The sequence below is a fragment of the Equus quagga genome, chromosome 7 (genome assembly GCF_021613505.1).
Source record: "Equus quagga isolate Etosha38 chromosome 7, UCLA_HA_Equagga_1.0, whole genome shotgun sequence".
In the NCBI taxonomy this organism is placed as follows: domain Eukaryota; kingdom Metazoa; phylum Chordata; class Mammalia; order Perissodactyla; family Equidae; genus Equus; species Equus quagga.
Window position 1 is genome coordinate 108,636,764 of NC_060273.1, and position 12,683 is coordinate 108,649,446.

The following is a 12,683-nucleotide window of genomic DNA, read 5'->3' on the forward strand; positions in this document are numbered from 1 at the left end:
GAAAGCACCGCTCATTTTACTGTCTTTCAGATGGCTTGAGGCAATGGACAAAGCAGCGCATCCTGTCCGCCAGGTAAGTTGTCCTTGATATTTATCCCTCCCTTCATTCTGCTTTTCTCCTCAGAGGTAGAAAGGACCAAGTTAGATGTCATGCAGTCTGCCCTGGGACTTCTCAGATCTGCTCTCAAAGCTGAGAAAGAGGATTTTAAGTCAACAGGGTTACCTACTCAGATTCCAGGGGGAGGATTGCTTTCCTGCTGTTCTTTTTACTTTCAGGGGTTTGTATGACATTTCTCTCAGTGAGCTCGGTGGGTAGTCACAAACCGGGATGGAATTTGTTCCACACGGAGCAGTCCAGTTGTTCCCCGTGAAGTTAAACCACTGCTTCTGTTTTCTTTGCACTCCCTCAGTACAAGCTCTCAGGGACATCGGGATAGTGCTGTCGGCCGAGCAGCTTATTAGAAAATGAATGTCTCACGTTCAGAAATGCAGTGCTTTACGCTCATATCCTTGTTCCAGAGATGTATTAGGCCAAATTTCACCAATTCTGCCTATTCACGATTCCTAGCCTTGAAGCAATATATTTTTTAATTGAGACTTGTCCTATAAACTGATAGATAACTTCATAACATCAACACATGAGTCATAACTTCAGCCCCCAAGGCATCTGATACCCTCTTTCTGAGCCAGTGCTATGACCTGGCTTGGCATGCGGTGTGGGATGGGGGTGGGGGGGCGGGGAGGGTTGCTTTAATACTCACTTGTTTCATTTTTATGCTTTGGATATGATTTCTAATAAGGTTATAGATTTCCTTTTAAACATGTTCATTTCCTCTCAAAATAGCATACAAGCAAGAGGTATTTGCTATCAATTATCTTCTGTACATGTTTTGATTCTTGTACATTCAGGAAAATTGGATTTTTGAGCTGAAATGTACTGCCCTGTGCCCTGTAACTGTCCTTTCAGAACAGTCCCTGGATCATCTTATGACAAACAGCAGGACTTGTGTTTCATTTTACCTGGAACACAATGCTCAATGCACTCATCCATCTCTCCAGTGCGTCATCCTAATGAGCCTTGATATTTTTAAGAGGGATCTATTCTGCTAATGCACTCAGAGTATCTGCAGCAGAGTGTAAAAGGAACACCCAAACTCCCAGCAGGCTCCCACTTCACAGCACAACATACAGTCAGCTCTGCATTCTGAAATCTTTGGCACTGTCTTGTTAAAACTAAAGAGCAAAAATGAAACCAAATAAAGAAGAGAAACTGGCCAACACCCAGCAGGGCGTTCTGATAAAGAGATGAAGCACCATGCTCGCTGCCTCAGGTCAAGTTCCCAGGAAAAGCCTGCCTCTCAGGGCTGTGCACCGAAGGCTGCTCTCCAGAGTAGAGGATCTTGATTTATCATGGGTCTTCCACATCACTGACCGTGAGAGCCTAAGGCTGGATCTAGCCTGGGGCATTTAACTTGTTCCTTTGCATAAATGGGAGTTCTAGACAAAGTAAAGCATGAACCAGGGGCTGCTATTAGTCACAGTGGATACACCAGGAACAGGGCTAGGAGGACAATCCCAATGGCGAGTGAAATAGCACATCAGGGCCTGTACATATAGACAGAGCCATTAAAAATAGCTTTTGCTGAGGTGCCCATTTTCATTTCCTTTCTATACATCTTTCATATTCTTTTGACTTCCTCACATAGAACAGAAGCCAAAGAGAAGGGATGTCAGTGGACATGAAAAGAGAGAAGTTCTCTATGGCTAATGGATAAAGTCAGGATTTCAGGCTAGTTGCTCAAGTACTCACATTGCCTCAGCAATAGAATCTCTTAGGGCAGCGGCTTCTTTGAAGTCAAACAGCCTTGGTGCTGATGCCATCAGTTCTGGGAGTCGATGACCACTGGCAAAGGATGACTGCTCAGATGATCCCTTTGTGCCACACCTGCAGAACCATGTCTGGGAAGATGTTACCCTGCACAACAGTAGCCTCCCACCCCTGGCCATCAAGAACCCAGAGTGCCTGGGCCTTCTGCACCAACTAGACAGAAGCACGGACATGTGGGTCCAGCACTATTGCATTCTGAAGGATGGCTGCCTTTACTTCTATGCTAGCATTCGCTCCACCCAGGCCTCAGGTATGGACTCAACTTTCACTTGGAATAATAGTAATTACAATAATGACAGTAATGACATCTTAGCTTTATGGAGACTTTACCAAGCCTTGAGCTGTGTGCATTGCTTAAATTAGTTCATTTAGCCTCCAGAGAAGAGGTATTATTATTATTCCCATTTTACAGATAAGAAAACTGGCTGGAAAGTCTACATAATTTGACAAGGTCACTGTAGTAAGCAACGAAGCTGAGATCTGAACACAGCCAAGCTAACTCCAGAGCCTATACGCTTAACCCCATGCTTTTCCAGGCAGTAAAAGCAAAAGATAAACTCCTTCATTCTCTCAGTCATTGATGACATTCAGAGTCAATGCCAATAGTTTTCTTGGGTAGTGACTCCACCCTTTTCTCGTAGTATCCCTAATCTTGGACAAGTGAGTAACAAAAAGAACTGTCAATTAACTGTCAATTTTTCTTCAGCAAGTTACTTAGCTTCCTAAAACTTAGTTTCCTCATTTATAAAATGGAAATAGCTATCTATTTCACGGGACTATTGTGAAGATTAAATGAGATAATTGCCATTGAAGTGACAAGCTTTATATAAATATAGAAATCTTAATATAAATCTCTCTCTCTAAAAACCTCTCCCTATATAAAATGTATGTATATAAGATATAAATGTATGTATATCTTATATACATACATTTTATTATATATTTATTAAATTATATATATTAAAAGCTGTATATACAAAATAAGTATATAAACAATATAATTTAGTAATAACATAATTGTGCCTGATTTTTACAAGAAAGATTGTTTAGCCCCCTTGTAATTTTTGACACAAGACATTATCGGTAGTTTATTTGCAGCTGGACTTTTTCCCAAATGAAGAATCTTTAAATTATTAGCAATAGTGGGGGCTGGCCCCATGGCTAAGTGGTTAAGTTCGCATCCTCTGCTTCCACAGCCCAGGATTTTGCCAGTTCGGACCCTGGGCATGGACCTAGCACCGCTCATCAAGTCCCAGACAGCAGAGCCAGAAGGACCTACAACTCTGTACTGGGGGGCTTTGGGGAGAAGAAGAAAAAAAAGAAAAGACTGGCAACAGATGTTAGCTCAGGTGCCAATCTTTAAAAAAGTAATAATAATTAGCAATAGTGAACATTCTGGAATCTCAATTATTTAATTTCTTTTTTTAGCATTAATGTTTATGTTTAATTAAGCTATACAGCCATGCCAAATGGGAAGGAAGTATGTGGTGACCATTGCAACCTTCTTGGAAGGGTACAAAAGAGGTACAAGGCGAGCATCACACTATGGTTCATTTCTCATCACTCAGAATGAACAATATAATGATTCTCTTCCACTTACTCGCCTTCTAGTTTGAGAGTATTAAAACGTGACTCAGAATCTTATTCAACTATTAAGAGATAGCCGGCATCTCTAAGCACTTACAGAACAGGCTGTTTCTATTCAACCCCAAACCCACAGCTTTAAGCATCTGATACCAGGATGGGAAGGAAGGTAAACAAAATAAACCTGCAAGCAGTCATTGACTGAGATTTTCATTATAAAACATCACTGCAAAAGTCTGAACTATTTTAATTATGAAATCAATGAAGTTCATTTTCAAGAGATTATTTCCAAGGGTAGAAAGGAAATATTTAGGATTGAAAGCTCAGATTACTCCAAACTCTGAAGTATTAACGAAGTGCTTCCAAACTCCTGCGGCCCAGAGACTGCTGCTGATTCCAAGAGTTTAAAATAGTAATGGCAGCCCTTGGGTGGCTTCCCTTATCCTGAAAGTTCAGAAGCCCTACTTAGAAAAGTCCTAGAGAGCTGGGCAAGGGCTACCATTAAATGGCCTGAAAATAATAACAGCCCAAGCATAGTTGTCATTTAGTGAGTGCAGCTTTTGTACTGGTCACTCTGTGAAGTGCTTTTATTTATCATTTCATTTAATTTCTACAACAATCTTATAAGATAGGTTATTATCCCACCTACAAGTCTGGAAACTGATGCTTAGTAAAGTTAAATCATCTACCCAAGTTCCCCTGGCTAGTAAATGGTGAAGAAGGAATTTGAACCCAGATAGCCTAAGTTATACCAACAAAAAGAAAAAATAGATGAGGAGAAAAATGGAAGTCTTCTTTATATTCAGCTCTCATCATTTCAAAATCTTTCCAGAACCTTCCATGGTTCTTTGTTGCCTCCAGAGCACTCTAGGAAACCCTTCTTTCTGGCAGAAATTATCACAAATATGAATTAAAAGAACATTTTTCTTACTAAAATTCCAACAGAAATTTTATATCTGGCCAGGTTCCAAAATAGAGGCCTGGATTTTTGGTTTTACATGACTACTCTTCCTTGAATTAAAAATACCACTTCCCTGAGCATGTACCTTGTTCCAAGGTGCACTCTCCTGCCACCCCTCCACACTCTGACCCTGACAGCTGCTGGGTCCAGATGGAAGCTCTCCCAGGGTTAATCACCTGCTTACCCTTCTTCCGCATTAAGCTGGCTATGCAGGAGCCCTTCTGAAGTCCTTTACCCTTCCCGAGATTTAAATTTGAAATTGAGGTTTACCCTTTTGCTAAGAGTCCTTCTCAACTTTCTTGTACATTTTAACATGGATCATGACCTGAGGCTTACAGCCAATGATCCGGCACAATGAAACCCAAGATAGGGTCAAGGCATGTCCAAATCTCCTGTGGGAAATTCCCAAAATAAGTGTGCCCCTCTCTATTCGCCACTAAGAATCACTGCTCTGGGGAGCCACATTTTTTCAGAGGACCGGGTCATACCGCTCAGGTGTATTGGAGTGGGAAAGTTAGCATGTATTAGTGAATGCTCCCTGTGTGTCCAAGACTTGGATAAGCACTTTACGCTCATTATCTAAAATGGATATTTGCAAAAAAATCCATTGTTTTTATCAATGAGAATCCCCATTATAACTGAGAACTAAGGCTTGGAGAAGTTAACTAACATGCTGAAGGTCACCCAGCTATTAAGTGAGAGAGACAAAATGTGAACAAATGCTATCTGAATCCTGTGCCCAAACTCTTAGCCACAATGCCATGTGAGGCACTCCCTGGCAGAAATTAGCCTTCTTAAAGTAGTGCTGTGTGTCTGGTCTCTGCACTCTGGACATCAGCACACTGACTGCAATAGCCAGAGTCCACCCAGCATAAGTCTTTATCACAAGAGCCATAGGAGTTATGAGGACGGCAGAGAAATTTATTGAGAGTGGCCGAACCCATGCTGTGCCATGAACACTACAGCACTAAAATACTGTTTAACTTAATCATCATTATATGCATGGAATATGAATCATTATTATATTCATAAAGATTATAAAGAGCTCTAACACTCATTTTCAGTTCTTCTAGATGATACCAAGTGGGTAAGCTTCGTACTGCTCTAATCTGTAATTCTTCCTTTCCTTGTACTGTCCAAGCTCTGCTTGGCTCTTGCACATTCCACCCTGATCTGGTTTCTCGTTCTCCAGCCCTGTGAAGGTCATAACCTTGAAGCAGGGCTTGATTACCATTTATAGCAGTATTTACCAAGCTGCAGGTTTTGACCCCATTCCTGAGTCATGTGATCAGTTTAGTAGGTTGTGACCAGATTTAAAAATACAACAGAATAGAATTTAATTGAATAGAAAATATCATGGTATATCACAACGTTTCACAAAACTTTAGCCTAATTGTATGAAAACATGTAGAGGTCTGTATTTATTACATCTTTGGATCAGGGCCAAAAAAGTTGGAAAAATACTCATGCACAAAACACTGTCTCTGCTTATATGCTTGTTTCGTCAGTTTTATGTTCAAAATCTTAGAGTATTTAAAGAAAGTTCTTTCCTTTCAATTGTCTTTGTAATATGCCTACCATATTAGTTGCTTTGTTCTTAAGACCCACAGGCTTCCTTGGTCACCACTTCATAAAGACACAGTCCCCTGGCCGTAGCATCTCAGTTGCTTTCCTGTTTTATTTTTACTTATTATTTATTTTATTCCTTTGATTTATGTTCTTTATGACAGATCTGGGAGAACTCATATGCTACTTCTTATTTCTGAAGGTATCTGTAGTATTTTGGGCATGGTGTCTTTCTTATAACAGTCACCTGAGATGCCAAGACAATACTGAGGACAACAAAGAAAAGGCAGAGAAAAGATAACAGTGAGATGAGTGGAAAGAGCAAGACACAAGAAACAACATAGGCATGATTTCCTGTAAAAACCACATTAGAGGCTAATCCCACATTTCACTTGCAGCTGGTTGAATATAGCTCTAATGTACATCGTGGGATTTAGCCCCAGTCCATTCCCTGAAGTCTTTCCTTACTGTTAAGGAAAGTGCTAGTACTTTAACAATATGGATTACTGGCTTTCTTATGCCTGCTAATATTAAAAAGCCACAGTGTAAGTATTCCAGAAGCCCTCTTTTCAAGTGCCTCTTCACAGGCCTGAAGCCCCTTGTCATTCACCATACGCGTGATGATTTTTTTCGTGTTATCTCTCTCTAGCAAGAGCCGTAAGTAACCAAATGTGACTGGTAACTATCATTCTTGAATAAATCACATGAAAGTCTGTGTGCACTTCTCAGATATCTTTTACATTACTGCAGCAAATGGAACACATAATGCTTGCACAGTTCTTGAGAGAAATCTCTGTCCAAACACTGTGCCAGCTTGCTATTTATTGCTGCTACCTAATAACAGATAGAGACTGGCCCAATGAGGTCACCTCAAATGAGATAATGGGGTTATAATTGGATGTCTTTACTGACAATCATTTCTACCTTATAACTGGTCAGAAACTTTCCTGTTTGTAGCAGATACTTTCTGGACCAAATCTTCTATCCATTCTCAAAATGGGTAGAGATAGGGGAGGGTATTCATATCTGCTCAGACACATGAGAAAAGGAAATCTCACAAGGAGGAAGAAGCCAGAAATCAGTACAGTAACAAAATGGCTGTGTACTATTGTTTGGAGCAGAGAATTAAGACAGCAAAATAACTCTCAGCTATGTTTCTAGATATCCTATAGGCCTGCCCATCTAGCACATCGCTTATTCCACTTCTACCATATACCCAAAAATGTCCATGCAAAAGCTTGTACATGATATTCATAGCAGCATTATTCATAATAGTCAAAAAATTAAAGAAAACTCAAATGTCCATCAACTAAAAAGTGGATAAATAAAATGTGGTATATCCATACAATGGAATATCATTCAGTGATAAAAAGGAATGAAGTACTCATACGTGATACAAGGATGAACCTTGAAAACATCATGCTAAGTGAAAGAAGCCAGTAACCAAAGACCACATATTATATATATAGTTATATATATAATTTCATTTATATTGTGGCCCAGGAAAAGCAAATTTATGGAGACAGAAAGTGGGATAGGATTGTCTAGAGTTAAGATAGGGCAACAGATGGGGAGTGACTGCCACTGGGTGTGGAGTTTCTTTCTGAGGTGACGAAAATGCTCTAAAATTAAATTATGGTGATGGTTGCACAACTCCATAAATAAACTAAAAATCATTTATTGTACACTTTAAATGGGTGAATTTTATGGTATGTAAATTATATCTCAATAACAGTGTTTATATATATATATATGCCAAATATGTTTATATATATATATGCCAAAGAAAGAAGTCACTCTCTGATTTTGACAAACACCGTTTTACTAGGACCTACTAAAGGAAAAACAATCTAGCCATTTCTAAAATGAATGCTTTCCTAAAAGTTAGTTCTAAAACTGGCTCTTTTTAAATGAAAATAAAAAAAGAATTTAATAGTGCATCTAACCCCCGTCTATAACATAAGCAATTTTTAAATTTCAAAAGTCACTCATTCTGTTTAAAAAGAAAAACATTTGACTTCCTGACAGTGTACATTGGTATCAAGTGTAACCCAAAGGAAAACAAAGTCAGCCATATTCAAAGGGACCAAATTTTCCCTTCACAGCCCCTTATTAACACATTGGCAGAGAATTGTTATTGGGTATGTAGCAAAAATCCAGGTTGTATTTTGGTGTTTTCCTTGTTAGTACAGTTCACTAAAAGTGGCTCCTGGGGGCAAGTAGGGGGTAAGAACAAGAGGCAGGAAGAGCAAGGAAGAGGTTTAAACATCTAATTATCACTCTTAATGATGTTACCTAGAGTCTCTGCATGAGATTCAGGTTACCTCAGAGCATCCAGACACCATAAAAACACACAAGGGTTTTGACTCTAGGAGAAGCACCTTCTCCTAAACTGATGTCCTCCTCCCAACCCCCAAATAATGGAAACAAAATTCAGGCCAAGCAGTATGTAACCACTAACACAGTTTCAAAGGACCATGGGGAGAAAATTATCTTTTAAAACCAATCATTTCTTCTTATTTTAATTCAGGTTGACTCCCTCATACCACCCTGTGGGTTCATATTTTAAATGTGCTTTGCATATACCCAAGAAAGGTGGGGATCTATGTTGGTTGCAGAAACTTCTGGCTGTCTTCATTATTCTTCAGGAAGGACCTCTTAATGGTTCTGCCCAAGCAAATATCATTTGATTTTCCTCTAACATGATATTACAAGTATCATTCTTTGATACTGAAAAATTTACTTCAAAGTGTGTCCTCCAGGTAAAGAAGCTAGGTTAGGCCCTCAGTAACTCTAAGCTAAACACTGAACAAGTAGTGAAGAGACTGAAAAAATGAAAACCAAGAAATGCAAACTTTGCTACCATTCTTGCCGTTAATCATTAGTGGATGACCTTAAATTACATATCCTTTTGGAGTCTCAGTTTCTTCCTTGGTAAATTGAGACACCTGGACTAGAGGTTCCTTCAGATAGAAAGTTTTCTTGACACCTTTTCAGACTCCTTTTCTCCATCTTACGCTTTCCCTGTTCTCCTCACTTGCCTTTTGCTCTCACCCTCTGCAGGTGGCCTATATCTGCAAGGATATAGGGTGAACGAGCAGATCCTTAGCTTCAAGCAATCAGTAATTGAACTCAAACCTCCATCTGAAGAGTTCAAGACTTTCTATTTCTGTGCAGAAAATAAGACAGAAAACCAACGGTAAGTCAAGGTCTGCATATTTCTTCTTCTTTATCTGTCCTGACAAGAGCCTTCTTAGCAAAGGCTTATCCTTATTTTTCAACTTCAACTCCACATCTTCAATTAAATCTCTTCCTTTCCTTGCATAGTCTCCATAGTTAATATTCCCCAGGATATTTTTTTTCTTTCAATGCATAGATGATTCTTCCAGAAGTATCTTTTTCAAATGAAAAAGGAGTCTCCAATTCTTCCCAAGGCAGTGGCTGACTCAGGCTTCAACATAAAAAATTCACTAAGACCATAATCTGTAAATATTCTAATTTATTAATTCACAGATTTGCTGTTTCACCTCCCTTCACATAACTCTTATTGATATGTCCATCTGAATCTGGTCAGTTGTTTGATTTTGTTAAAAGTCATTGAAGGACATAGGACTCACCTATCAAATTCATTATGTCCAGTATCCAGCTTGGCATGCACTAATGGGCATGTGGTTCATAATTTGGTTCTGGAAAAAAAAAAAGCAGGAAAGTTAACAGAGACAAAACCATGGAGCAGAAATGTTGTCTGGTACCTAGAGCATCCTCCATCATCTCTCATGTCTCGCTGACTTAACTCCTATCTCTAAGACATCCAGTGCCCTCATCTCCCATTCCTACCCTCAGCTACTTGGTGACCATCTCTCACCTCATTTAGTTGCTTTCTCCCAACTCTCTGGGTAAAAAGGATCTAATAGAGAAATTCACGGTAATTTGTTAAAACAGAAGACATGGTAAAATTTCCAGGGGCATTTGCAAGAACCAGATACACTATTTTAACCCAAAGAAATACAACTCAAAAGTAGAATTTCAGGATCTCCAGCAAAATACCATTTGGGGAGAAGCGAAGGGATCTCTCTAGGCCTTCTCTCGTTATGTAAACCTTGCCTGTTCCACTCCTTACTAAGCATAGGCTAGAGTGGGAGGATAATGAATATAGAATTGCTAGATATTTTGCCAAGATCTTCTTCCTTGGGTATGTGCTATACAATCTGGGTGGCAGTTTAAGATAGTTCCTTTGAAGGTGAAGCTCCAGCTGGCATATTAGTAAAAGGGTCAGTGAAATAGAGTTAACTCCTATCTGATAAAATCCACTGGCTTCTCTAAGAGAGGAGGTTGAATAGTTGAATCTCATTGCCAAACTCATGAGTGGATATTATCAATAAGACACAATATTGAGTCACTAGAAAAATATTTCAAAGCATAAGAGCAGAGTTTCACAAAGTATGGTTATTGGAACACTGGTTCCACAAGATACCCTACTCCCAAAGAATAGTTAAGTTTAGGAAATGATCCAAATCATATTCCACACTCAGAGAAACACAAAGTAATTATTAGTGTTTCTGAAACACTCTGCTGGAAAGAATCCTGGTTAACTCTGCATAACTCCCACTACCTAAGCTTATCTAACCCAAACCATTTTTCAAAAAATAACATCTATTAACCATCCCCTAGAATAAATGTTATGTGTGTACGTTTTGCAAAACATCATCCAAGAAAATGAAAATTAGGGAGAGGAGAAGAGAGTTAACTGGAGAGCTTGCTGTGGTTAACAGTAATGCAGAAATATTTTGCCCTAATGGCAATATTTGATTACAATATGTTTGATCAACTAAATTTTAAATAGACACAGTAAAATACTACTACTAATCTTAAAATCCATGTAGCTCCATTAGTCCCTATAAACAAACATTGTACCCTCTTCTGATCCTATTATTTACATCAACATAGTTTTACTTCATGACTACCACTGTGTATTTCACATTTGGCATTTTACTTGTTTGTTCAATCTGAAACCCAAAAAGCATGGTTTACCTTGTTAATTTCAAACTAAATAACCAAGAGAAAAAAATACAATATAACTTAAAAGACTTTGTAACATTTCATTTCCCTAGAGTCCAACAATTTTTTTAATCACCTGTCCTGCACTGTTGTTTCTGCAGCTGGATTACAGCTCTGAAAATGTCTATCAAAAAATGGCTTCCTTTGCATCAGGCTATTCAAGACTTCATGAATCGACCTCTAGAGGAGACCAGAATGTGAAAGAAATCCTAATCTTAAGAGAAAGGACCCACAAAATCATCACCAGCTAGTTGTGGGAAGAAACAAAAATGTTTATTATTATATAGCTTTTCAAATGAATGTTCCTCCAAGATACTAAAACTTTGTGATAAGGTGATAATTTTGTTTTTGAACCAAAGCACCAAAATATAATGTGACATTCAGCTAATACAACTTATATCAACATTATTAACACCCCATATTTTCCCCTTCAGGCTGCATATGTTAGCATCAAAATACAGTATGCCCTGGGAGACTGGCCCCATGGCAGAGTGGTTGGGTTTGCACACTCCACTTTGGTGGCCTGGGGTTTCACCAGTTCGGATCCTGAACGTGGACCTAGCACTGCTCATCAAGCCATGCTGAGGTGGCATCCCACGCAGCACAACTAGAATATACAACTATGTACTGGGGAGCTGTGGGGAGAAGAAGAAAGAAAAAGAAAAAGATTGGCAACAGATGTTAGCTCAGGTGTCAATCTTAAAGAAAAAAAAAAATATATATATATATATATAGTATGCCCTGTACCCCTGTCTTTTGAAAGCACAAATACAGTAAAAGTTGCTTTGTTTTATTTTCTCTTTGATATTATTTGCTAAATGTTCCACTCTTTGCTTGGTTGTAGGCTTCCTAGAATGCCTATAGGCCATGATGTGGGAAGCCGATATTTGGGAAAATTAAGATCATAGAAATGACATGGCTTAAATGATGAGTAAATAATTCAACTAAACAAGGTCCTCTCTGTTAGGTCATCTTCAATCAACTGGCCCAAGTGCCTCCCAGGACTTCCCAGATGAAAGAAAATAATAACAATTATTGGTATAAAAATAAAATAGAAAAAGAATTAAACTGAATTTAGGGGAGAAAACTCAAAAGCACAGGTCTTATTATTACCTGAATTATTGCCTGAATATCTGTCACACTGCAAGGGGAAAAGATGAAATAAATCAAGAATATCCTGCTCTTGATCCTGAAAGTAAAATTCAGAAGAATTCAAAAGTGGATTCTAAGCATTGACTTTATTTCTCAGCGGCACAATGCCAATGTGTATCCAGGATGTTGTGATGGATTTGGAAGCCCCATGCCTTCATGAATGGAACATGGAACACAGATTTCAGGGAGTTCAACTATGAGATTCAAGTGCTCTAGAGCAGCTCAAGATAACAACAACAAATTGAAATCTTGTCTTTTCATAAAATAATAGTATTTCAGAGCTCACAAGGACCTCACAGCTCAACCCCTCTTTTTTGTGGCTCAGGCTCAGGGAGGTAGATGCCTGCTGAAGACCACATAGGTTGTTAATGACAGAACTGGAGCTGAATCCAGGTCTTCATCTCTCCATCCAGTGTTGATTCCACTTAACTCACAGCCCCTCATTGTGCCCGAGAATATGATGTGGTTTCACAG

At 38.9% G+C, this 12,683-nt stretch overlaps 2 protein-coding genes across 4 annotated transcripts in view; one reads left to right on the top strand and one right to left on the bottom strand.

Moving 5' to 3' along the window:
* The window catches only part of MACIR (macrophage immunometabolism regulator), a 212,830-nt gene that overhangs the window by 43,177 nt on the left and 156,970 nt on the right, over positions 1-12,683 (bottom strand). For all 3 annotated transcript variants that reach the window (XR_006889510.1, XM_046668139.1, XM_046668137.1), the window contains exon 4: positions 9,617-9,685. Coding sequence is in view for 2 of the 3 variants with exons in the window: in XM_046668139.1 (XP_046524095.1) it covers positions 9,629-9,685 (57 nt within the window). In the remaining variant the exon portion in view is untranslated. The remainder of the gene's footprint in view (positions 1-9,616; positions 9,686-12,683) is intronic.
* Positions 35-11,295, top strand: LOC124242817 (src kinase-associated phosphoprotein 2-B-like). The gene is made up of 4 exons (XM_046668141.1): positions 35-73; positions 1,952-2,138; positions 9,063-9,198; positions 11,159-11,295. The coding sequence occupies exons 1-4, from the start codon at positions 44-46 to the stop codon at positions 11,256-11,258; spliced, it is 453 nt and encodes a 150-aa protein (XP_046524097.1). The 5' UTR covers positions 35-43; the 3' UTR covers positions 11,259-11,295.